Source organism: Bos mutus, chromosome 23 (genome assembly GCF_027580195.1).
Source record: "Bos mutus isolate GX-2022 chromosome 23, NWIPB_WYAK_1.1, whole genome shotgun sequence".
NCBI lineage: Eukaryota > Metazoa > Chordata > Mammalia > Artiodactyla > Bovidae > Bos > Bos mutus.
Window position 1 is genome coordinate 1,822,749 of NC_091639.1, and position 26,700 is coordinate 1,849,448.

The 26,700-nt window shown below is 52.4% G+C and overlaps 2 protein-coding genes across 4 annotated transcripts in view; both read left to right on the forward strand.

Moving 5' to 3' along the window:
• The window catches only part of RIPK1 (receptor interacting serine/threonine kinase 1), a 33,680-nt gene extending 32,601 nt beyond the window's left edge, over positions 1 to 1,079 (forward strand). For all 3 annotated transcript variants that reach the window (XM_070361182.1, XM_070361183.1, XM_070361184.1), the window contains exon 11: positions 162 to 1,079. In XM_070361182.1, coding sequence (XP_070217283.1) covers positions 162 to 448 — 287 coding nt within the window. In that variant the 3' untranslated portion in view covers positions 449 to 1,079. The remainder of the gene's footprint in view (positions 1 to 161) is intronic.
• Positions 1,080 to 4,667: 3,588 nt separating this feature from the next.
• Positions 4,668 to 26,416, forward strand: BPHL (biphenyl hydrolase like). The gene is made up of 7 exons (XM_070361363.1): positions 4,668 to 4,825; positions 11,644 to 11,747; positions 14,998 to 15,164; positions 16,499 to 16,652; positions 20,301 to 20,432; positions 22,458 to 22,581; positions 26,210 to 26,416. Exons 1-7 carry the CDS (start codon positions 4,719 to 4,721, stop codon positions 26,295 to 26,297), a joined length of 876 nt encoding a protein of 291 aa, XP_070217464.1. The 5' UTR covers positions 4,668 to 4,718; the 3' UTR covers positions 26,298 to 26,416.
• The last annotated feature ends 284 nt before the right edge of the window (positions 26,417 to 26,700 follow it).

A 26,700-nucleotide genomic window follows, 5' to 3' on the forward strand; every position in this document is an offset into this window, starting at 1 on the left:
GGCTGGTGGACAGGTGAGGGTCATCCAGGGAGCCGACAGCCAGAGCGTGGGGAAGTTAACCTTTCTTACTGACTCCTGGTACTCTCTACTTTATGCAGGTGTTTGAAGCCAGATGTTCACCTGGCCATAGCTCAATGCCTTCTCCTCTTTTTGTTTGGCAGATAATACCACTAGTCTGACTGATAAACACCTGGACCCGGTCAGGGAGAATCTGGGGAGACACTGGAAAAACTGTGCCCGTAAGCTGGGTTTCTCTGAATCTCAGATCGATGAAATTGACCACGACTATGAGCGAGATGGACTGAAAGAAAAGGTTTACCAGATGCTCCAAAAGTGGCTGATGCGGGCCGGCAGCAAGGGGGCCACAGTGGGAAAGCTGGCCTGTGCGCTCTACCTGTGCTCGCGGATAGACCTGGTCAACTGCTTGATCCGCATCAGCCAGAGCTAAGCCCACAGGGGCTCCTGCGGCGGGGCCACCTCCTCCCCAGTGAAAGCCTGCTGCCTGCGGCGACTCGGACTTCTTTTCTCCCTGACACAGGGGGTGCTGTGTCTGCATAAAAATCACTTCCTGCCTTTCACAGCTGGAGGATGGAAAAGGGAACCGACAGCAAACCACCCGCTACGCAGGACGACCTATTCGTGGCCAAGGCCCAACCCAACAAGAAGCCTAATTGGGCTCTGAAAAGGAGAGAGTTGAAAAGATCATTTTTTTCTTTCATATTATCCCATAATCTTCATGCTATTCATTCTGGTTTCTGGGAGTTTTGTTTGAGCAAGGAGAAAAAAAAAATTCGGAGAACATAACCTAAATCAGCTTTCTAATTTTACACTGTCTTCTCCACATAGGCGCCTGTTATAACCAAAGTAAAAAAAAAAATTCTCATCCAGTCGGATAGCGGAAAACTGGAGGGGGAGACGGTCCTGAGCTGTGGGAGGGGGCAGGGTGATTCCTTTCCCAGATGGATCCCTTGTGACCACTGTTCTCTAAATTCCAAACAGGTTTTAATCAGTGTCAGAGGCAAAATGCAGACAATGTTTTAATAGACTAATTAAAATAAAATTTTGTACCTCAAATAGAAGCCACTGAAATGATGTGTTTGTATAAACGAAACAGTGTGAGATTCTCCATGGTGACTTTACCACGTGGGTCGGCGTTTCCTTTTCACCTGGCTACTGGCAGGAGAGGGGAAGCTGGGGAGAAAAGAGCTTTCCTGACCGTGCATTTTGACTTTCAAAATGCAACACCCACGGGCCCGAGAGTCTAAGCACTGCTGTCCCGCACACCTGGCTCAGGGGCCTTTCCTTCAGCCCCCCTGTCTAAACACTGGACCGAAGAGGGCTAAGTTTACACCTGAGGAGTTTGGATACTAGGCCCAAACGCCACAAGAACACTCGTCTTGGGCAGGAATCAACGAAGTGGAACGACACCGACTACAATACGAGAAAGAAGGCAACCTGTTCTTGGCTCCTAGAAAGGTATCCAGACCCTGAGGTTGATACTCGTAAGTGACACCCACTCCCAGGCCGCAGACCCTGGTCAGCAGAGTCCCCGCCTGTCGCTGTCGTGATAATCTTTGCTGTGGGTCAACACGGTGAAGTTAGATCTTCAGCAACACGAAAAGGAGTTATTTCTCACAAGACATTTTAAATAGTTTAAAAAGCTTTTCTAATTACAGTAATCAATAGGATAGGTCTCTATACGGTCAAGGTGTGAGAAGCATCTGATTACAAAGAAATCACTGAAGGACTAGTTCTATGGTGTAATCCAGACACAGGCCTCTGAAATCAAGCAGGCATTAGTTCCACTCTGGCTGTGCACCTGGGGCCTGCTTCCTGACCTTTCCCAGCCTCAGTTTATCTGTAAATAGGGTGCTAGGACATAAGGTAGGTGTGAGGATTAAAATTAAGATGATGCATCTCATTTTAGGTGCCTGGCGCAAAAAAGTTAAAGATGTTTTTTGATGTAGACCATGTTTAAAGTCTATTGAATTTGTTACAATATTGCTTCTGTTTTTATGTTTTGGTGTAGAGGCATGTGGGATCCTATCTCCCCCATCAGGGGTTGAACCCACACCCCTTTGCATTGGAAGGCAAAGTCTTAACCACCAGGGAAGTCCTTAAAAATAGTATTTTTAAAATTAGTTTTTATTGGAGTATGCCGGAGTCCAGCTCCAGCAGCCAGGGATTCAACCTGAAGAGATGGACGGTGTCGGCGATGATGATGTAGCCTCTGACTCACAGTACGGAGTGACATGTTTATTTCAAGCTTCAGGTTCTCTTTTATACTTTGACAAAAGCATTAGGTCAAAGGTTTGACATTTTTAGTTTCCCTCACCCAGATTTACTGTACTCAATTTGGGATTACATTGTAACTCATGCTACATTCCTCAGTTTCTTATCTTTCTAAATCCTGTTTGCCCCTAGCATCTTAAGATCATTATCTCCTAAAAAGGCTTCTAGCTATTCCTAATTAATCCTAAACCCAGCAAACTTCTTTTGCCATAAACATTCCCCTCACAAACAGGTCTCAGATGATAATCCTTCCCATGGCCTCAAGCTGCCTACTTGCTCATCCTGGGATATTCTTTGTAAAGATCCTTGAACAAATGTCAATGGTTATTTTATAGATTATTTTCTGGGCACAACTGTAGAAGGCTTTGTGCTTTCTCATGCTTCTCTCAAGCACCTTAACATTCTTTCCAGCCAACTCAACCAAAGAAAGGAAAGAACAAGTCAGAATCTCAAGGCCTAACTCCTTCATCCTGGGGCCGTGCCTGCGAGATGAGGAGAGGGGGCTGGGGCCGTGCCTCCATTTTGTCAGTAATACCTAAAGTGGCTCCCAACAGGAGTATAGTTGATTTATAATGCTTTGTTAGTTTCAGATGTACAGCAAAGTGAATGTTAAACATATATCCACTCTTTTTTAGATTCTTTTATAGATTCTTTAGATCCTTATAGACTGTTGAGTTCTCTGTTAAACAGTAGGTTTTTATTAGTTGACATCAATAGCCTTAGCCTAAGACCTCAGCACTACCATTTTTGCTGACCAGTAGGATAACTAGTGTTAAAATTGTAGAATTATTTTTAACCCTCAACATCTCTGACAAGAAATCCCAATCAACATTTCATAAAAAAAAATAAGGAAATGTTGACCCCACCCAAGATTCTGAAAGTCAAACAACAGTAGCTGGAACATTACATATTTCTCTTTCCTTCTGTGCAGGAAATTGATGCAACAGCTTTATGTTGAAAAAACATTTTATCATAGTATTTAAATCAAACCTCCCTTTACTGCCAAGAAACTCCCATGGGTCAAGGAGGACACTGCGGGTAAAACAATGTCCTATGGCTGTAACACCAGGAAGCACTGTGCAATCCACTCCACTGTTACAATGGAAGGGTGTCCAGAAGAAGTAATATAAAATGCAAGGAAGCTGCTGGAATCTCCAAATCAAGACAAGGCTAAACAGCAGCCACCGATATGCGGTTGTTTTCTGTTAAGGGAGAGAGTGAAGTGAAGTGAAGTCGCTCAGTCGTGTCCGACTCTTTGCAACCCCATGGACTGTAGCCTATCAGGCTCTTCCGTCCATGGGATTTTCCAGGCAAGAGTGCTGGAGTGGATTGCCATTTCCTTCTCCAGGGGATCTTCCCAACCCAGGAATTGAACCCGGGTCTCCTGCATTGCAGGCAGACGCTGGAGAGAGTAGCCACAATCAAAAGGTATTGTTTTTTATTTTCCCTATGGAACCTTCAGCTGCAAATACTGTTTATAATCTTTAAAGACTGAACTGGTCGTAAGAAGCACACACACTCAACAGTGGTGAAATACACATAAAATCTGCCATCTCAACCGTCTTTAAGTGCACAGCCCTAGCACATTCACACTGTTTGCCGCCACGTTCCTGCAAAACTGAGGCTCTGCCCCCATTAGACACTAACCCTGCCCCCGGCCCAGCCCGACACCCACCTGCTTCCCACCTGGGCCGCAGGGGCCTCACTGATCTGGACTCACACGCGACTCCGTTTACAACCGAGCCTGCCGTCCTCGCCGATCCCCCGCCCCGGAGGCGGCCAGGGACCCCACGCGGACACAACCCCCATCCTCCGCACCTGGCGCCCCTCTCTGCTCCCGCCACAGCGCCGAGAAGCGGGAGCCCCGGCCTGTCTGCGGGATTCATCGGAGGCTCCGGCTTAGCTCTCGAGGCCCGGCCCCCCGCCCGCACCGCTCTCCAGCCGCCGCTGGCCCTCCCTAATCTCCAGGATCCCCGAGGGCAGGGGCCCTAGCGCGTGTGGGCCGGTTTAAAAACGCACAAAGCAAACCCCAGTCCCCTCCAGCTGTCAGGCTGGCGGCCCTGAGCCCACTCCTCCGCGAGGGCGAGACGCCGGTCACCGTTAGGCTACAGGTGACACCCAGAGGAGACGCTCTGTGCCGGTGTCCCCGGGAACCGCGAGCACAGGGGCGGCGAGGGATCGCCTGGACACCCTTGGTCTCCAGCTCAGCGCCCAGATTGCCCCGCGCATGCGTGCTCGGGGCGGAAGGGGTCGAGCTCGGGGCGGAAGGGGTCGAGCTCGGGGCGGAAGGGGTCGAGCTCGGGGCGGAAGGGGTCGAGCTCGGGGCGACCGAGGGCCGGGCGCATGCGTGCTCGGGGCGGTGCGCGCTCCAGGCTGCTGGGAGACCCGGCGCGTGCGCACTCCCCGGGCAGTCATATGCACTCACCATGGCGGCAGCGCTAGGCAGTCGGGCCGCGCGGCGGATGAGGCACCTCCTCTCAGCGCTGAAGCCCGGCATCCAAATCCCCCGGGCCGGACCCGCGGCCGCGTTCGGGTAATGGCGCCGCTCCCCTCCAGGGGCCCCCATATCCTCGTCCGCGCGCTCGGGGCGGCGGGAAGGGGGCAGGGGCCAGCGGCCGGGCCGGGGCCGTGAGTGGTCGCCGCCTGACCGACCCCTTGCCCGTCAAGCCGTGACCTGGGCGCGGCCGAGGGGGCGCTGCGCTCGGCCTCGGTGGGGCGTCCGTGAGGACTGAGGCCAGGGAGGAGGCGCTCTTGAACCCCGGACCCTGGCTCCAGGCCAGCCTGCGGTGTCCGCGCCGCGTCAGGTCATGGAGCCGCGGGCTGGACCTCGAGCTGGGACGTGCGGGAGACCCACCCGGGGGACCGGAAGATGCGGGTTCCTGGGCCCGGCTCCCCGAGGGGTGCAGGCCGTGGAGACGCCCGAGAGTCTGCCTTTCTCTCCTCTTACCACCCCCACATACCTTGAGAGTAAACAGCTCCTGGATTAACCTCTGACCCCCAGTCCCAAAGTGGGCGCCCCTGGTCCCAGGTGATGGTGGCCTGTCATGGGGCGCGCGCGGGGTGGTCGCTGCTCACTGCCGGCGGGTCAGTTCCGCTCTTGACGAGGAAGGTGTCTGCGCACAAGCTCGGCGGGTACCTGGCCTTCAGAGCTTCACTGTACTTGATGGGGAAAAGTCCATTCCGAAGGCGTAAGGAGAGGTCTGACTAGCTTTATGCTTTCATACTCTGATTCATTGGGTCTTGAGTTTAGGATTTGATGTTGTTACCATTTTATATCTATTAGATTTTCAAAACTGTTTTCATACAGATGGTAAAATAATGTCAGTGTCTGCAGCCTCTGTAAGTCCACTGAAAAATGCCCATCTATCCCGTTTCCTGTTTACAGAAAGGGATTGAAATGAGATTACTGTGATTGCACCAGTATCTGTTACTGTTGGTTAGTGGTTGCAAGAAGGCCTCATCCACTTAGCAATGCAGATCATTCGCCCTAAAATATCCCTGGGAAACAGGTTTCTCTGGATTTTGAACCGCCATTTTGTAAATGCAGTTGAAATTGATCTGACCAAGGAAATGGCAACCCACTCCAGTATTCTTGCCTGGAGAATCCCATGGACGGAGAAGCCTGGTAGGCTGCAGTCCATGGGGTTGCAAAGAGTCAGGACTGAGCCGCTTCACTTTGACTTTCACTGTGATGGGCCAAACAAGCAGGGTGTTGATTAATCCTGAAACAAGAGTGCAGCTTGTGTAAGTAGATGAGAGCACTCCTGTAAGACATGGCTTCAGAACCACGGGTGCCCTGACCCACAATTGAGTTGTGTTCCAGAAGCTCCTCTGTACGTCTGCCGTCTTCCACCCCAAGCCTTTTCTACCTGCAGTTGTATGTTATGTGCAGTTACAGTATTAATAACTTAGGAAGCATAACAGCCCACCTGAAGACAGATGTTTTCCGGTTCAATCTGGGGATGCTCTGCCTGAGGGGAAGAGACGCACCTGCCCCTGCCTCTGTCCAGCAGTCAGGGTGAGTGCTGGCCTGGTGTCCAGCCCTGAAGGGGACTCTATTTGGCAGTGCGGTTACAGAAAAAGCATGTACACAATCGAGTTATATAACCTCTCTGGGCCTCACGCCTTGCGGATTGTCCTAAGGATTTGAGACAGTGAATTTTAAAGGCCTGGGCAGTCAGTCATGCCCAGCTCTTTGCGACCCCGTGGACTGCAGCCCGCGAGGCTCCTCTGTCCTTAGGATTCCCCAGGCAAGAATACTGGAGTGGGTTGCCATTTCCTGCTCCAGGAAATCTTCCCAACCCGGGGAGCAAACCTGCGTCTCTTTCATCTCCTCCATTGGCAGGCCGATTCTTTACCTCTGTGCCACCTGGGAAGCCCCCATACTAGGTAATTAGCAGTTAAAATTAATAATACAAATATGAATATTTAGATAATAATACAATGTATGAAAGATGTAAAAATAAGTCATCAAAATTCATGTTTATGCAAGCCAGTACTTTGATGTTGCTAATACTTCATTGGAAAAGGTCAGTTTTCATTCCAATCCCAAAGAAAAGCAATGCCAAAGAATGCTCAAACTACCGCACAATTGCACTCATCTCACACGCTAGTAAAGTAATGCTCAAAATTCTCCAAGCCAGGCTTCAGCAATACGTGAACTGTGAACTTCCAGATGTTCAAGCTGGCTTTAGAAAAGGCAGAGGAACCAGAGATCAAATTGCCAACATCCGCTGGATCATCGAAAAAGTAAGAGAGTTCCAGAAAAACATCTATTTCTGCTTTATTGACTATGCTAAAGCCTTTGTGTGGATCACAATAAACTCTGGAAAATTCTGAAAGAGATGGGAATACCAGACCATCTGACCTGCCTCTTGAGAAATTTGTATGCAGGTCAGGAAGCAACAGTTAGAACTGGACATGGAACAATAGACTGGTTCCAAATAGGAAAAGGAGTAGGTCAAAGCTGTATATTGTCACCCTGCTTATTTAACTTCTGTGCAGAGTACATCATGAGAAATGCTGGGCTGGAGGAAGCACAAGCTGGAATTAAGATTGCCGGGAGAAATATCAATAACCTCAGATATGCAGATGATACCACCCTTGTGGCAGAAAGTGAAGAGGAACTAAAAAGCCTCTTGATGAAAGTGAAAGAGGAGAGTGAAAAAGTTGGCTTAAAGCTCAACATTTAGAAAACGAAGATCATGGCATCTGGTCCCATCACTTCATGGGAAATAGATGGGGAAGCAGTGGAAACAGTGTCAGACTTTATTTTTTTGGGCTCCAAAATCACTGCAGATGGTGACTGCAGCCATGAAATTAAAAGATGCTTACTCCTTGGAAGAAAAGTTAGGACCAACCTAGATAGCATATTGAAAAGCAGAGACATTACTTTGCCAACAAAGGTCCATCTAGTCAAGGCTATGGTTTTTCCAGTGGTCATGTATGGATGTGAGAGTTGGACTGTGAAGAAGGCTGAGCACCGAAGAATTGATGCTTTTGAACTGTGGTGTTGGAGAAGACTCTTGAGAGTCCCTTGGACTGCAAGGAGATCCAACCAGTCCATTCTGAAGGAGATCAGCCCTGGGATTTCTTTGGAAGGAATGATGCTAAAGCTGAAACTCCAGTACTTTGGCCATCTCATGTGAAGAGTTGACTCATTGGAAAAGACTGATGCTGGGAGGGATTGGGGGCAGGAGGAGAAGGGGACGACAGAGGATGAGATATGAGATGGCTGGATGGCATCACTGACTCGATGGACATGAGTCTGAGTGAACTCCGGGAGTTGGTGATGGACAGGGAGGCCTGACGTGCTGCAATTCATGGGGTTGCAAAGAGTCGGACACGACTGAGCGACTGGACTGAACTGGACGGACTGATGCAGCCTTTACGGAGAAGGCAATGGCACCCCACTCCAGTGCTCTTGCCTGGAAAATCCCATGGACGGAGGAGCCTGGTAAGCTGCAGTCCATGGGGTTGCTAAGAGTCGGACACGACTGAGCAACTGAACTGAACTGAACTGAATGCTTCATTGTAGCTAACAATCCTTTTAGAAAAAAATATACAACCCATGGCTGATTCATGTCCATGTATGGCAAAAAACACTACAATATTGTAATTAGCCTCCAATTAAAATAATTTTAAAAAATAAGTAGAAAAAAATATACAAAAGGAATAGCTGAACATACAAGGTACAGAGAATATGTTGGACTTTCAAAATGAGGATGTATCTGATGAGGTGGCTCCCGTTTTTATTTCTGAGCCGAGTGTGACATTCAGGTGCTCGCTTCGACTTTGCAAATTGCAAGCAGGGTGACTGGGGCCCGTTACCTAAACTCTTAACTCTCAGCTTCCTCGCTGGTAAAATTAGGCAAAGTCTAATGTGCATCATCAGAGGACATCATGTAGTTTAGTAATTAACCTGACCAGTTGGTTCTCCTGTAGTCGTCTGCCCCACACGGCTCTCTTCGTGCCGGCCCTGTGGTCGTCTCTCCCTCACGGGGGGTTGCTGCTCTGTTGGTCCTGCCGCCCAGCCCTCGCCGCTCACACACAGACTTGTCCGTCCAGCCTCCCAGAAGGAGAGACAGGACAGACATAATACATGGCTTCCCAGACTGTGTTTAAAAAGGAGGCTCAATTTTTCTCTCCTCCAAAATGAATTCAGTATAACCTTTCTTATCCTTGGTTGTCTATTGGATTCTCTTGGGGAATTTAAAAAATGCAGATACCTTGATCCCATCCCAGAGATGTTCATTTAGTGCATCCTGGGCATCTGGAGATTTAAAGGTTTGCCAGAAGATTAAAGTTAAGCTTGGGACCCCCGCTCCCCACCCCGGGTATCATGGGGGGAGGAAGTGTCTCATATACAAGGGGGCTGAGTGGGCAGGTGTGTTAGGGTGTGGAAAGTGTGAACCTGTGTCTGCTGTGTGCACCCCAGGGTCTCCTGTCTCTGCAGCTTCTGTCAGAATATCAGTAGTTGGCAGACTGGTCTTCTCTGCCAATCCCTAGGCAACATGGGGCGCCCAGCACAAAGTAGGGGTTCCGGATGTACATGAATGGGCGAATAATACAGCAGTGTTTCAGAAAGCACGCGCCAGGGCTCTACCCCAGAGTGACCGGTGGGTCTCCCGGGGTTGTCCTGGGCCGCTGTATCTTTAACTCCTCAGGTGATTCTAATGAACACCCCTGCTTAAGAACACCTAGGTTAGAGAAACAAGAGGAGGGAGAAAGTGGTGGAGGAGTAAAGCCCAAGGGAAGGAGGTTCATTTTTGTTCTTTTAAGTTTTCTAACTTTTTCTGGGGCCTGACTGCCATCCAAGAGCCCTTTGATATGCTGGAGGGAGAATGCAACACTCATTTCAAGTGTACTGATGTGGAAAGTTATTCAATAAATATTTTCTAAAAGGAAACTTTTCTTACATTTAAGTTGATTTGCTATTGTCCAGTTTTCTGTCCTGTTTCTCCAGCCTGGAGATGGAGGCAAGGTTCTGGGAGCCTCCGATGCCCTGGGGCCCGGCTGCTGTGACAAGGGCAGGGCCCAGCAGTGAGTGACAAAGCCCCAGGCGTGCTCCCTGCCCTGACCGCCCAGCCGCACACCCATCGCCCTCTAGCCTGACCTTTGCTCCTCTGTGCCCACACTCTTGCCGGCCTGACCTCACCTGCCTTGCTCCACGTGTGTCCCTGACTCCTGGGCCCTGAGCACACCAGTTCTAGAAGCACGCTCCCTACCCCATTTTCTCTCCAGCATTTTGCCCATCTTAGAAGTTCATCTCAAAAGCCACTTCTCCACCCTTCCCCAGCTGCCTCTTTCCAACACCCACAGGGCCTCTCATACTCTGAAGCCACCTTCAAAGTCCTCTGCCTTAGCAACCCTCCCCTGACACTGAGCGCCCATCCGCCCTTGTCTAGACCTGGTTTTATCTCCGTGTGCTTAGGCATTGGGGAATCTACGTGGATAGGGCAAAACACAGGGAAGTGAGAGGCTTTTGGCAGCGGAGACGTCGGACAGACCACGAAAGGGAAGTCATGTGAGCCGGGCCCCAGGAGGCTCCCAGGCCTGAGAGCCCGCAACCCCGGGTGGTGAAAGCCCTGGGGCTCAGAGATCGCGAGAGATGGCGGGGCCACGTCATATGTGACACCTTCCCTGTGCAGAATGCCGTTACAAGACATCCTTCACGCTGCAAGGCAGGGGCCCTGGAGAACCTTGCGGGCTCAACGAGTAGCAGGAGCAGTCCCTGAGCTGAGCAAGCACCGAGTGTCTGTCTGGGGAGCAGCCTCGTTCCTGTGCTGGATAGGAGTCTGACCGCTTCTCTCCCATCACGACCCTCCCCTCCCTGAGGGTGTGCAGTTGCTGCTCTGCAGATGGCCGGGGGCAAAGGAAATGTCAATAAACTGTTGTTTCCCAAGATGACTCGGAGTAGAGTGTTACTCGATTTTATCTGGTTCTGGAGCTGTCCAAGGAGCAGGATGTTAATAATGAGTAACAGCAGGGTCCGTGAGACTCAACGCAGCTCAAGGGTCCTGTGACATTTCTGTGGATCGTGAGCCTGTAGTTGGTCAGTCTCACTACCACCCAGGTCTGTGTGCTCTTTGACTCACTGCGCCTGGCAGCATCTGTCCTGGTGTGCCTTCATGGCCCTCCCGCGTGTCACCGGCCATCTGGGGAGCTGCTGGGAGGCTCTTAGAGCCTGAGGCGGGGCCATGTGTGCGCTGTTCCTGGGTGCCCCGGTGCAGTGGTCCTGGAGCTTCTGGGACAGTCACCGAGGGGGTTGTCCTGCGCAGAGCCCCCAGGACGACACATGGTTAGATGGTGCAGCGTGGCGGTTTTGGGTCAAGGAAGGGGGCGGGGTGCGGGACTCTAGACACGGACCGGCTACTTAACAGTCAGTGCAGAGACATCTCAGCATCTTACAGACCGGTCTGGCCACATCCGAGCAGACAGGCATTCTTGACCAGGGCAGCTGCCTAGAGAACAGAGAGGCCAGAAGGTCAGCCCGTGGACCCCAAGACCAGCGTCACCCTTGGGATCACTGCCTGTGCAGCTGAGGATCCGGGTGGCTCCTCTGGACCTGCCGGGGCCTCGAGGGGCTCGAGGCTCTGTGCCAGCGTCCCGCCCACCTCACCTCCCACGGCGGGGGCCCTGCCTCCAGCTGCGGGGCTGTGGGCCCGTTGATGTCAGCAGGCCTGTCAGCACTCCCGTGGGTGGGCCTGGAGTTGGTGCTGCAGTGACCCGCCCTTTCTGGGTTTGGGAAACTGAAGCGCAGAGCCGGATGACCAGGGGGCGGGGAGGGTGCTGGGGCTGGCTGGCGTGCAGGCTCAGTCGCCCTCTGGGCTCGGGGCTTCTCTCTTGCAGCTCCTCCGTGACCTCCGCCAAGGCGGCGGTGAATGGCGTCCACCTGCACTACCTGCGGACCGGAGGCGGAGAGCACGCCGTCCTGCTGCTCCCGGGGATGCTAGGTGCGCAGGTTTCCGTGGCGTGCCCGGCACGCTGTCCTCTGAGCTCGGCCCCCAGTCCCAGATGCCCAGGCTTGATACGCAGCCTTGGTGCTTTGCTGAGATGCTTTCTGTAATATTTGCCGCAATCAACTTTAGGTGGTCCAGAAAGCTACCTTTCTTGTAAAGTTTCACTTACTTCTGGCTGTGCTGGGTCTTCATTGCTGGGCTTTTCTCTAATGCAGTGAGCAGTGGCTACTCTCCAGTTGCGGTGCTTGGGCTTCTCGTTGTGGCCGCTTCTCTCGTTGCAGAGCACAGGCTGGGGTTGTGGTTCACAAGCTTAGCTGCTCCACAGCATGTGGGATCTTTCTGGCTCAGGGATCGAACCCGTGTCTTCTGCATTAGCAGGTAGACTTTACCACTGAGCCACCAGGGAAGCCCTGAAGTACCTTTCTACTTTATGCAATTTTCATTCCTTTAAATACCCACTTCTCTCCATGGAAGTCCAACACTGTAGTTTCCTGCAGCCTGAAAGTGAGAGTTGCTCAGTCATGTCTGACTCTGTGAGACCCCATAGACTCCAGGCCAGAGTACTGGAGTGAGAAGCCTTTCCCTTCTCCAGGGGAATCTTCCCAATCCAGGGATCAAACCCAGGTCTTCCGCATCGCAGGTGGATTTTTTACCAGCTGAGCCACCAGGGAAGCCCCTTCCTGCAGCCTGGGGACGACAAGTCAAGGAAGGGGAGGGAAGGCAGGCAGGGGGAGGGAGGCAGTGAGTAGGCGACCAGCTGGCCCGGTTTGCCTGGGATTGAGGGGTTCCGGGATGTGAGGCGGCTTCTGCTACAAGTGGGACTGATCTCCCTGCTGTGCGTGACTGTGTTCAGTTACTGCTAAGTCGCTTCAGTCGTGTCCGACTCTGTGCGACCCCATAGACGGCAGCCCACCAGGCTCCCCTGGGATTCTCCAGGCAAGAACACTGGAGTGGGTTGCCATTTCCTTCTGCAATGCATGAAAGTGAAAAGTCAAAGTGAAGTCGCTCAGTCGTGTCCGACTCCTAGCGACCCCGTAGACTGCAGCCCACCAGGCTCCTCCATCCATGGGATTTTCCAGGCAAGAGCACTGGAGTGGGGTGCCATTGCCTTCTCTGGTGTGTTTAGTTAAGGTAAGAGCAAAGAACAAAGCTGGGCTTTCACAGCCTTTCTGAAGGTCAGAATTAGTTTGGTGTGAACAGAGCGTGGTAAAGCTAGATGGATCACCATCGCCTCCTGCAGGTAAGAAGTTTAGGTGTAGAAAGTTCAGGAGTAGAGTTTCCAGTGATCCCAGAGCATCTCAAATTTGATTTTAAGGTAAGGTTTCTGTTACTGTTTTCGGAGAAGGCAATGGCACCCCACTCCAGTACTCTTGCCTGGAAAATCCTATGGACAGAGGAGCCTGATGGCCTGCAGTCCATGGGGTCGCGAAGAGTCAGACACGACTGGGCGACTTTACTTTCACTTTTCATGCATTGGTGAAGGAGATGGCAACCCACGCCAATGTTCTTGCTTGGAGAATCCCAGGGACAGGGGAGCCTGGTAGGCTGCCATCGATGGGGTCGCACAGAGTCGGACACGACTGAAGCAACTTAGCAGCAGGGTTACTGTTTTATTTTTTATTTAGTTAAGTGATCCCATCATATACTTATTTCCTTATGATTTGCTTCTTAATCCTAAAAGTAAAGTGGCAATGTTCTTCAGTTACACGCTGGTTCCAGCTGACGCAGCCTCAGCTGATTGTTGCAGCTATTGAGGCATCAGTGTCCAGTGTTTAGTATCTTTCCGTCGAGCTAGTGTAATAGAGGAGGACCTTTCCTCCAGTGGGTGATCCCGAGCTAAAGCGATGCAGTTTGCCAGCGTAGATGGCCATTGGTTCAATATTGCTGTCATTATCCTGTATGAAAAGCTTTTAGCAATTTTAATTTTTGCTTGTGTAAAACATTAACCTGATTCAAAAATCAAGCAGCAAGTTTTTCCCTGAACTGCTGTGTCCCCCAGCACCAGTTCCCCTCCCAACCGGGCAGCCGGTGTTGATGTGTTTCCTTCTGAGGTATCATATACTGGTAACTACTCTTTAAAGTAATTTTTTAAGGTTTTAGTGTTCTTTGCCCTGGTCTTCAGATGTGTGCCAGAAAGTGTGTGTCTTGTTTCTGAAAGTGGTGTTGAGCTCCACTGCTGCCTTTTCCCACCTTCTGCCCCTCCTGCAGGGCGGTTCCCTGGAAGTCCCTCCAGTTCAGGGATCATGAGAGCAGCCTCAGATGTCAGAGCAGTAGGCTTGCACTGAAATCCATTTTGTTCTTGGCTTGGGTTTTCTGGACGGCTTACCTGGTGTTGAGAAGGTACATTCTGTCAGGGAGAGTGACAGTCCTTGACGATGTTAAATGATCCTGCAGTGTCTTCAAAGACATTTTCTAATCATCACCAGTTTGTGAAGCAAGGTGTGGCCAGAGTTGTGAGTCCTTAGAAACCAAGTAGAGCTTAGAAATGAGATGCTGACCTGCCCCTGGACTGGGCTCCTTGGGAGTCTGGCCTTCACACCGTGTGGACCTCACCGGGCAATGCTGCCTGCCAGTCAGGTCCACCACCAGCTTGAGAACACAGTTCTACTTGCCAATACTCACATACTGTTGTCGTGAAACACACTGATTTATCCCCTCCGTGTCCTGCCCTCCATCATTTCCGAGTTTTAGTTTAATTTTCTGGTTTCTAGTTATGACCAGAAAATAAAATCTCCAGGGCTATTCTCGTTAGCTTTGTAAAAAACGTCTGGGATTTTAGAATTTGGCTTTGAATAATTTGGATCAAATCTCATTAATGTGTCTACAGATACTATTAAGATCTCTCTCATTTGTAACAGTCATTTTAAAAAAGAAAAAATAACCCAGAAGTACGTTGTTTCAGGAGGTTTATTTCTAGGCAGTTTCATGAGTCCTTTTTTTTTTTAAATAGGACAGTTAAACTGAAAAGATATCAAGCGTGCTGGATTATTAATGATACAGGACCAAGGGGAGAAGTGCGTCGTCCTCCGAGTAGCCGCTCGGGGGAGGCGGGAGCAGGTCTGAGCTCCCGCGGGAGAGGAAGCCCCGGGTTCTCTCTCTGCCAGTCTGCTTTGCTGGTTATAGATTTGCTGCTAATTTGACTAGAAACCAGTTACATTGTCCCCCTGTTTCTTTTTGCTGTAGTGTGTTTGAAGCAGTGACAGCATTTCTTGGAGTGTAACCGGATGACCACTTTTATTGATAGGCAGTGGAGAGACAGATTTTGGACCTCAGATTGAGAACCTGAATAAGAAGCTCTTCACGGTGGTTGCCTGGGACCCCCGAGGATACGGACACTCCCGCCCACCCGATCGGGATTTCCCAGTGGACTTCTTTGAGCGAGACGCAAAAGATGCCATTGATTTGATGAAGGTGGGTCTCGGGGAAGAATCAGGAGGAAGGAGGCTGGGCGTCTTCGTTTATTTTGTTTCTGTGTGTGGTTTCTTCAAGGCTGACTCCTGTAGACATTCAAAGGGTTCAAAGAGATACTAAGAGGAAAGTTTTTAGAGCTACTGCTCCCATGGCTTTGAGGCTCTTCTTTTCTGGGCAGTCTTATTAAATATGTAAATAGACAGTTTGTATTGATGGCATCCTTCTATACCTAATGGTTTTCCAGCTTACTGTTTCATTGGAGTTTATCAGATAGATACTTCTATGTTAATAAATACAGATATCCTTCAGTTTATAATAGGCACTTGGTATCCATTCCATTGTGTGGACACACTGTGTCCTAATTCCCGTCTTCTGATGGGAGATACTTTATTTCTAAGCTGCTGCTCTGTGTGTGTGTGTGTGTGTGTGTGTGTGTGTGATCATACAGGAAGTGCAGGGAGCACCCGTGCGTGGACACTGTGGCCCGTATTCGCTGCTGTAAATGGTCCTGGTGGGGCCTTTGTGGCCTGCCCTGGTGCGTGTGTGTGAATTCCGTGCACATTTAGGAGATGACTTGCTGTGTGATGGAAGATACAGGGTGGAGCCAGAGTATTCCCCACAGGAGTCACACCAGTTTACAGTTGGGTCAACAGATGTCTCGGACTGATACTTGTTAATTTACTTTCCCAGTCATTCAGTTTTTAACTGCTCAGGAGCATCTCAGGTGTAACCTCTGTCCATGTACCCCATCAAGCGCATTCTTGGAGCCTGGCCAACTCACCCAAAGGTTCAGCAGCACCCCCCACCCTCACCGCTGTGTCTCCTCTGTCCCAGGCTTCCTCCTGGGGCCGGTTCTTCCCAAAGCTGCAGTAGTGACTTCACCGGATGCAGTGGCTCCAGCCCTCCAGCAGCTCTCAGGAGGCCCTCTCTGATCTGCAGACTTGCCCGCAGCGTCTTCACTCAGGCCTGTGTGGACGCACACGTTGTCACGACCAAGTGGAGCTGACTTCCGCTGTGTCCTTTTCCGGGAGATGCGCACCCTGAAGACGTAGCGCCCTCCCGACTCAGAACAGCACTGGATGCTGTATGCGTGCTTAGGCGTCTGTGACAGCGGTCTTCTCACCACAGCAGGCCGAGAGGAGACGTTCATGTCACAGATCGTGGGCTCCGGGGTGTCTCTCTGACGACCAGCGGACACACCACAGCTGTCTCGACCCCAGGCGTTATCCATCTCGGGTTCTCCCCACAGCTAGGAAGCTGTGTCGACCCCGGGCATTATCGATCTCGGGTTCTCTAGGAGCCCTCACCGTGCTGTTTTGCTGTGTTTGCCACAGACACTGAAGTTTAAGAAGGTCTCTTTGCTGGGGTGGAGCGACGGGGGGATAACAGCCCTCATCGCAGCCGCACGGTACCCCTCGTATGTCAGCAAGATGGTGATCTGGGGGGCCAACGCCTACGTGACTGAGCAGGACACAGAGATTTACCAGGGTAGGTCCCTCCGCCCCGCCCTGCTTAGACATGTGTTGACAGGTCATGGAGAGATGAAGGGTTCTCAGCAAAGTCCTGCACTTTAACTAGTCTGCGTTTTAAAGTTTCCTATTTCCAGAAGTGACACTCAGGAAAATACATCAGTATTTACATTTCCTGCTGTGCTAGTGACCTTCTGGGAAGGAGGGGGGTTGACATGAAGTGTAAGTTGCAGCCTCAGGTACCCTGAGTGTGGAAGGGAACAGTGTACTCCAGTGGGAAACCTTAGTTTTGATGAAGAACTCTTGTGCTGTTCACACTTTCTAAGGTTGTCCTTCAGGCTTATCTGTGAGGACTTTTAGAGACACAGAGCAGGGGCTGCAGATGCAGCCCACCAGCCCGCCACCGCCTGTCTGTGTCCGGCTGAGGCTCCAATGCAGGCAGCCGGCACTGTGGGTGCCAGGGACCGGCTGGGGTCCCTGCCCAGGCCCTGTGCAGGCGGCTGGTTCGCCCACCAGGCCCCCGGTCAGGACATCCGGCTGCCAGCTTGGGAGCTGCTAGGCCCCCAGCAGCCGAACCTGCCCGGGGACTCCAGCCCCGCCCATGGCTGCCCCTCCTCTTCCGAACCATTTCCCCAGTTTGTCAGAGTTTAACAAAACACAAAAAACCCTCCTTGGCCGGGATCTCCTCACTGAGTGGGTGTCCACCACTTACTTTTGCTCCTCCTCCTCCTCCTCCCCCAGCCTCCTCCCTCTCCCCTCTCCTTCCCCCTCCTCCCCCTCCCCTCCCCTCCCCTCCCCTCCCCTCCTCTCCTCTCCCCTCCCCCTCCTCTTCCCTCCTCCCCAACCCTTTCAGGGACTGATTGAACTTTGTAGACTGAGTCTCCACTTCCCTGTTTTTGTTCATCTCCATCTCACCGTTGCTGTGTGTAGGGCTCTGCATTTTCTTCCAATTTTCTAGTTGTTTCACTAGCTTTATAAAGATTCTGATTGTTTTGTGGTTTTTTGATTCAGTTCAGTTCAGTTCAGTAGCTCAGTCATGTCTGACTCTTTGCAACCCCATGAACTGCAGCATGCCAGGCCTCCCTGTCTGTTACCAACTCCCGGAGCCCACCCAAACCCATGTCCATTGAGTCAGTGATGCCATCCAACCATCTCATCCTCTGTCATCCCCTTCTCCTCCTGCCCTCAATCTTTCCCAGCATCAGGGTCTTTTCCAATGAGTCAGCTCTTCACATCAGGTAGCCAAAATATTGGAGCTTCAGCTTCAGCATCAGTCCTACCAATGAACACCCAGGACCGATCTCCTTTAGGATGGACTGGTTGGATCTCCTTGCAGTCCAAGAGACTCTCAAGGCTCTTCTCCAACACCACAGTTCAAAAGCATCAATTCTTCAGTGCTCAGCTTTCTTCACAGTCCAACTCTCATCCATACATGACCACTGGAAAAACCAGAGCCTTGACTAGATGGTTTTTTGATTAGCAAGTAATTGCTTACCCTTAATCTGAAAACAAACAAAATAAATGGTGAGCATAAATTGAGAATGCTTTCCTTCAGAGCTGTCCACTTGCTGCCCCTGGGAACCACTGGATGGTGCCAGGTGAGGCCCAGTTTCATCCCCGGTTCAGCCGTGTCCACCCTCCCTCAGTGAATAGTCACCCTCCCTCGAGGCAGCCCTGCATTCGAGTGGTCACACCAGTCTGCTGTGTTTTCAGGGTTCCTGCCTTTTATGCGCACACACATACTCACTCATACTCGTTTTCATCAATTACTGCAGACTTCAGCCATGCAGCAGAAATTATATGTTATGAAAGAGCTCCTTGTTCATGGCAAGAGGGCCTGCAGCGGGTGTGGCCTGCTCCGTGGCCAAGGGCAGAGCCACTGGTCCCGCGCCGCTGCCCGCTCTCCCCTCCCCGTCCCACACCGCCCGAGCTCCTCTCCTCGTCCTCCACCGCCCGCTCTCCCCTCCCCGTCCCCCACCACCGCCCGCTCTCCTCTCCCCTCCCCCACCACCGCCCGCTCTCCTCTCCCCTCCCGGTCCTCCACCACCCTATCTCCCCTCCTCGTCCTCCGCTGCCGCACGCGCTCCCCTCCCCGCTCCTCATCCTCCTCCTCCGCTCTCCTCTCTCCGTCCTCCTCCGCAGCCCTCTCTCCCCTCCTCATCCTCCTCCTCTCTCCGTCCTCCTCCGCAGCCCTCTCTCCCCTCCTCATCCTCCTCCTCTCTCCGTCCTCCTCCGCAGCCCTCTCTCCCCTCCTCATCCTCCTCCTCTCTCCGTCCTCCTCTGCAGCCCTCTCTCCCCTTCCCATCCTCCTCCTCCTCCATTCTTCCCTCGCCGCCCACTCTCCCCTCCCTGTCCCCCACCCGCGCTGCCCTCTCCGTCCTCCTGCACCACACACGCTCCTCCCTCCGGACCTCCTTCCGCCTCTACTTTTCAGGCTGCTTCTCTACATCTCCCCCTCCCATCCAAAGTCTCCTTACTTCCGCCCAGAGCAGTTCAGTGTCCTCAGCCTCTGGAGTCGTCCTCAGCCTCTGAAATCCACCCCAACGCACATCTGCAGGGTAGGGGAGCAGGAGGAGAACGGCAGGTGCTCTCTGCCGGGTCACCTGCCCCAGGCAGCAGTTCGAGCAGCCCACTCACCCCGAGCATGCTGGGCCCCCAGGTGCCCGGCCCAGTCCCGGTCACCACATGGGCCACGTGCGCCTGCCGTCCTGTCTTCAGGACGCGTCATGCAGATGGAGCTCTGTACCTGAGGGGCTCGGCGAGCACTGTGCACTGTCCTCAGGAGCAACAGACTCCACAGAGTCACTGTGTTGTAAAGAAAAATGGAAAAGGCGGGCTAAGGGATTGAATTTGCTTATCCATTCTGAAGCCATCATTTCCTTTCTGATCAGAGTCATCTGTGAGACAGCTTGTAGTTAGTAGTTACAATTTCTCCAGTGGCAGAACTTGGAGCAAATGATGTTTATGCATTTCTCAGTGTATGTAAATACAATTCAGAAAAACTCTGTTATAAGTAATCTCATTTTTACTCTGCTGACCCCAGTTAGAGAAGGAAATGGCAACCCACTCCAGTCCTCTTGCCTTGAGAATCCCAGGGACAGGGGAGCCTGGAGGGCTGCCGTCTATGAGGTCGCACAGAGTTGGACACGACTGAAGTGACTTAGCAGCAGCAGACCCCAGTTAGGGGAATACCGCTTCTGTCTTACACCTCTAATGGAAGCCATTACTTTAGATCTGATTTCGTTCCCTTGGTCAGAATCTGCTGGTGCCCAAGGGCCGCCGTGGAGGACAGAACACGGCGGGACCCTGACACAGCACTCAGCGTTCACCGTGGGTGCAGCAGCCGGTGGGGGTGGCGGTGCTGGGCAGTGACACGGGGGCTGGGTGGATGCAGCAGCTGGTGGGGGTGGCAGTGCTGGGCAGTGACTCGGGGTCTGGGTGGATGCAGAAGCCAGTGGGAGCGACGGTGCTGGGCAGTGACGCGGGGGCTGGGTGGATGCAGAAGCCAGTGGGAGCGACGGTGCTGGGCAGTGGCGCGGGGCCTGGGGAAGGCCTGGCCGGCCGGGCGAAGCCTGGCGAGCCACATGGCGCTGGCCGCTCTGCTCTGTGGGCGACGATGGGTTTAGTCTCAGACCCATCCTTGCCCACACGTCTGTCTGTCTTCCAGGCATCCGGGATGTTTCTAAGTGGAGTGAGAAGACGAGAAAGCCTCTGGAAGCCCTCTATGGGTTCGACTACTTTGCCAGAACCTGTGAAAAGTGGGTGGATGGCATAGAGCAATTTAAGCATCTTCCAGACGGTAGGTCACACGAGCCACTTAACAGTCCCTTTGCTGGTTAGAGAGGCCGAGTGAGTTCCCCTGATGCTTGAGAATTCCTTGGGGATTGACACACTCGCCCACCATCCTTCCACACTGACGCGTGAGCAGAGGGTGATCGTGTACAAAGGCAAGTTCTTGTGCCGCACACCCTTCTGGCATCAGAGACAGACATGTGTACAGAGTTCACGTTGCTGAGTCTCTCGTAGCACGCTGGTCTTTTCCCCTTTGTCTCCAGAAGTCTCACATGCTCTTCTAACTCCAGGATGGTCACTCAGAAACAAACAGTGGCCACACAGACGTCCCCCTTTTCACGTCTAGAGGCATCAGCCCACTGCCGCCTCTCTTACCCGCCAGGAGAGGAGGGGTCTCTGTCACGACCCTCGGCCCCCGTGGAGTCAGGAAAGGAAAAGGGTATTCAGCCCTTTCCCGTCTTCAGAGCGACGTTGTGTCACTTCGGCCGTGACAGGTGTGTTCCAATAACAAGAACTGGCACCCTTGAGAGAAGCTCTGAATTAAAGTCTGTTCTTAGAGCTGTTTTCATTTGTAATCTCTCATTTTTCTAATTGCCAAAAGAATAGAGAGTAGGTGGGATCTGACCTTGAAACACATCAGTTACCAAACAGTTATGATTCAGGGCCCAGTTTTGTCTCCTCACTAGTCATTTCCAGAATGAGTCATCTGTCAGAACTTTCATAATGAGAAGGACGTTTGGAAATGTTACTTTTTTGCTGTAAGTTCAAAACAAGTATATCCTGTTCAGACACGGTATCCACCCATAGGAACAGGGCCTTGAAATATGTTTCAGGAGGCTGGAAAGACAAGCCACAGACAGGAGTGACTGTTTCCCGAAGGACGGGGGTCCAGGGCTTGTGAGGTCTTCGTTCCCCGACCTGGGATGGGACTCCCCTGCAGTGGAGGCACGGAGTCCTAACCTCTGGGCCATCAGGGAAGTCCCTGCAAAAAACTCTAAAAACTGAACAGTAAGAAAACAGCCTCATTAAAATACAGACAGTGAGATCCCACTACCTCTTAGAACAGCCACACGGGAATTTTAGGGCAGTGAGAGCACTCTGTGTAGTATCATAGTGCCGTGTCTGTGTCATCCTGCGTTTGTCCAAACCCACAGCGTGAGAACCGCGGATGCAGGGTGGTGATGACGCGTCTGCTGTAACAGATGTCTGATGGGGGTGTTGGTGATGGGGAGGCGAGGAGACGGGGTGTGTGCCCGTGCCTGCCTTGCAATTCTGCTGTAAACCTGAAACTCTGAAAAATGAGGTCTACTGCAAAAGAGAAAGGGAGGGAGAAAGTGTCACGGAGAATCTGGCACCGCCTGAATCATCTTACGGCAAGGCTGTCAGTAAACGACCTCTCTCCCTGCAGGGCTGGTTCCATGCATTGAGGCCCTTGTCCAGTCCTCGGGGTTGTGGCCGCTCAGCGTAGTGTACGGACGCGTCGCGGGTTTGGCGTCAGACAGGCCCGGGTGTGTGCTCTGGCTTTGCCATGTGGCTGCTGTCCGAGTGGATTCAGGGAAACAGCAGGTCGGGACGCGGAGCCCGGCCTGTGCCTTGCTGCCCAGGAATGCGGTCGTCCCTCGGGGCAGGGCCTGTGGTCTCCCCAGGGCGGGCAGGGGGCAGGCAGGGTGGAAGGCAGCTTCCGTCCTGCTGAAACTGTGGCTTCGCTGTGAGGAGCACAGACTTGGAGGGCCGGCAGGGGCCCCTGTACTTCAAGGGAGAAGCTTTTCAGATGGCCCATGTAATATGAAGACTTGCAGGTTTTTTTGTTCAACTGCTGTTTTATATGAATTATGAATCTTAATCAGCCAGGACTCCTTGTTCACTAGTAGAGCTTAAAGGAAAAAGGCCAGGAGAGACACAGAAAAGGAAACCTGCAGACTGTCGGAGCTGGAAGCACTCAGGCCATCTGATCCAGGCCAGACGCTGGCGGGGCTGGGGGTCTGCCCCCCACCCCAGGAGGGCCTCAGGAGAACACTCTCGTGTCTTGCAGGGAGCATCTGTCGGGACCTGCTCCCCCTGGTCCAGTGCCCTACCTTAATCGTGCACGGCGAGAAGGACCCCCTGGTCCCACGTTTCCATGCAGACTTCTTACACAGACATGTGAGAGGGTCACGGTGAGTCCAGCTGCAGCCAGCGCTCTGCCCCAGGGCCCTGGGAGGCAAGCGGGAGGTGCTGCAGGAGGCAAAGGCTGAGGGCTGGGCTTTCAGGGTGTACCCCACCCCATTTGGGAAAGAGGGGCCCAGGTGCCCTGGGTTTTGGCAGCGGGATCAGGGGCTCCCGCCCTGGTGGCACCAACCCAAACAGCCATCTCTCCCTTGGGAGCTCTCACTGTAAAAGCACTGCCTGCCCAGCAAGTCTATAGAATCAAAACAAGGAAGCAGATCGCTGTCACTTGCCATCCACGTAAATACTTCCGTGATTAGCACTTTTGTGTGTTCCTCCTTTCCTAGTATTTTTTAACATAAATACAATCGTATTCTGTCTTCAACTTTGATTCCTGCCTTTTTCCTGCTTAAAATTATGTTGTACACTTTTCACGTTAAGCCTTAAACATATACACCTCAGAGAAGAACCTGTTGCTCAGAACCACAGGAGAGCAGGGTCTGCCCGCTGGCCCCGGGCACACTGGAGGGCCTGACGAGATGTGTCAGCAGAGCCTGGTCTTCAGCCTCATTCATGTCTGTGTGGAACAGAAGTTTATCGTTTAAATACTCAGGCTGACGTGAGAGGCAGCTTCTGCTGGTACTTATTCAGGATGAAAATTCCACGTTGAATAAACCTGATGTTTCCCTGATAACACAGTGAGGCACATTGTGAAGGAGAAAGTAAGGTCTGGCCAGGAGGTCGTGGCTCGCAATAAACTCCCAGGGAGCCCTGACCTGTTGAGAGCCTGAGTATTCACCCCAGAGATGCTGTCATTACCCGGGACATCTTTGGAATTGTATAGAATTCTTTTGAAATTGGCCTCATTCTAAGTGACCTAAGAACATCCTTCTCCTCCCCGACGTGAGCCACTTCCAGTGCCCACTGTAGGCCAGCCCGCCTGGACCGCCCCTGAGCTCGGAGTAGACTCAGACACGGTCCCTCCACTTCCTAATTGTGCTCTTTATTCCACAAGAGATTTTAACAAACAGATTTCTTGGACAGTTTATAAATGTGGGAAACATGCTTCTTATTCTGCAATAAAATATCACTAGTATAAACTTGTATAATTTCTGTTTCCAAACAGCATTTCATATTTCAGAAGGCACCTTATTTTACTACAATATCTAATTGTACTTTACAGCAAAATCATGGGAAAAAATTCTGTCCCTATTTTACAGATGGGGTAAAATCAAGGCTGAGACACGTTAAGTCATCTTCCAAGGTTGCATAGCTAGTAAATGACAAGTCCTGGATCTTTTTTTTTTCCTCGTAATACAGTGCGTCCCTCCCCCAACACAGCTGCCTCTCATACTCTTATTTTAATATGGTGATGAGAGGCCTGAATCACCTACTTTCTGACCTGGTTAAGTGTCTTCTCTCTTCAGAAATGACAAGTTTTTGCACATTGACGCTCATGATAAATGACATGTGTTCTCTTAGAGAGCCAGGTTCAATAAAAGTCTGCAAGAAAGTTTAATTTAGGAATTCTGTTCCAGACCCATCTCCTAGCAACTGAATACATCAATATGGGAGAAAAATATTCCCTTACCGTTCAGATGTTAATGGTTTCAGTACATTCGTTTATGGAAGGTCGTTTTCTCAGAGTAGGATTCTTTGGAACAGTTGAGTCAAGAGGAAAGTGTGCTGCGATGATTGTCTGAAACTGGCCGGCATATTACGCTCGCGCCCTTCCTCTGCCGGGAGAGCCCTGTAGGTTGGCCAAGAAGCTAAAAACAGTGGTTAATTTTGGACCCACAGAAGGAACGTTGATTCCTTGAGCATCAAGGTCCTCCTCCAACTGTGCTCACAGGCCTTCTGACGCCTAGGGAGCCACTTAAGTGCAGGGTGCTTCCCATGAACTTGGGGCTTCATTTCCTTGCCAGAAATAATTAAAGACACAGGCTGGCCCCTCAAAGATTTTACCTGCAAATAGATATCAGGTATGAAACAAATGCCTTTGTCTCCTAGAGCTGCTCCCAGAAACAGTCGTGTGTATTTCTGTATCCGTTTCCCAGGTGGGCCCAGTGGAGTCTGCCATCCCTCCCTGCTATCTTCTTGCGGGATGAAGGGGGGCATATGCACACACCTGAGACGGACAGGGACTCAGGACAGAGTAGCCGCCTCTGCGGACGGGACGCTGGTGTGGCCGTCAGTGGTCAGGGCCCGAGACAGCCGCGGGGAGCGCGGCGGTCAGTCAGCGGCGCCCTCGGGCCTGCTGGTGGTCTTTGCTGAGACCGAGCTCTCTACCTGGGGAGCACAGACCGCACCGCGCCTGAGTGGACAGGATTCGTAGCTGGTGTCGGTGCTTCCTGCTTGGGGATCTCCACAAAGCACGGAAGAGGGCTGGCCCCCTCAAAGCAGGGCTCCGCGTCAAGGTCTAGCTCGGTCCACGCTGGGAGGCCCGGGGCGGCTCAGTGCCCCCTTGCCTGCCGGCATCCTCGGTAGCTGGCTCTTTCTGTCCCTTGAGGACAGAAGCCGTGAGCGTCCTGCGAGCCCCGTCCCTCTAGAGGGCCACTCGCCCTTCTCTTCTGAGCAGCACTGGCCTTGACTGGGGAAGGCCTAGGCTACTGCTGACAGCATTACTAACCTTCCCCAGGGGCTCAGAAAGATACCAACCACAGATCCTCCTCTGTCAAGCCGGTGATCTTGACAGCCTGGATACCCCCTCACCCCCCTGCCCCACATGGTCAGTTGCCAGAGACCCGGCATCACCCAGGGACAGGTCTGTTCCAAGCTTCCCCCTTGCCCGTTCACCAAGGTCCTGGAGCTCCCAGCCCCCTGCTGTGGAAAGCAGAGAAGCAGGCGATGTGGTGACTGGCATTCTGCCTGAATACAGTCCTTTTAACATCAGTGACAGTGGACAGAGCAAGTCAGGCCTGCACGTGTGTCCTGGAACCTTTGTTTAAAACTCCATGTCTGCACTGTTATAGGCAGTAATGCAGTTTAGAACTCAGAGAAGCCTGCCTTTATTAAAGAAATTGCAGACCATCCACATCTGATGAGCCCCGTTGAAAGGAAGCGCCTCCCGAGGGGGGCGGCGTGTCCTGAGGGCCGCAGATCCGGCGGGCCGGCACCCCCAGCCTCAGGGAGGCACTGCCCGGCCGTGTGCAGACTTACCCAGTCCTCCAGCACCCAGGGCAGCCTGGGGGCTTCAGCAGCAGGCGGCGGCGCCTTCTGACGGGTTTTCCCACTACGCAGATACTCCAGGAAGCTCCAGTCCAGTGGATTCTGGACACTTCGTATTTTTACCATCTTTCCAATCCTCTCTTAAAACCAGTCTTACTAAAATGCTTTTTCCCTTAGGTACCCACCAGGTTGCACGTCCTCCTCTCAGTCAGGTTTCCAGTCAAACCACTCCTTACCTGGTTCAGCTCCCAGTGCAGCGGAGCACTCCTTGGCTGTTGCGGCAGCCTCGGGCTCTCGCTCCCGAGTCTCTGTTCTGGGGCCACCCCTTAAGATGGACTCACCCTTTCTCCTGATGGAGGTCGCAGGGGACAGAAAACAGGGCGCTTGCCCAGTGAGGTTTCCGTGAGACGTCAGGGAGGGGGCGGGTTTTCTGACGATGCGCCACTAACCATCCGTCCGCCTTTCCCTCAGGTTACACCTGATGCCGGAAGGCAAGCACAACCTGCACTTACGCTTCGCAGACGAATTCAACAAGTTGGCGGAAGGCTTCCTCCAGTGACGTGTCCCAGGACATGTGGACTGGTGAGGCCTGGGCCCGCGGGCCAGCCCTCTGCTCACCTGCCTGCCAGGCTCCCTGTGCCTCCCCACAGACTGCTCCTAATGCAGTGCCGCTGAGGACAGCACCCTCTCTCACAGCTGCAGAGCTCGAACCTGACCTTTCGTACTGGGAGTGTCTTCCATCGCTTTATATACATTCCTGTCGTGATTTACTTCACTCTCGGGTTAGGCACACGTAGTGTTCACGACTGCTGCTCTTACGGTGAGCTGAATGTACGTGCTGCCTTCTGTTGGAGGGGTGCAGGCGTGCACTGGCCTCTGGAGTCATCACATTGTCCACAGAGAGGTGGGGAAGCTGAAAGCAGCCCCCGCCCAGGGCCCTGGATTCCATGTGCTCACGGGGC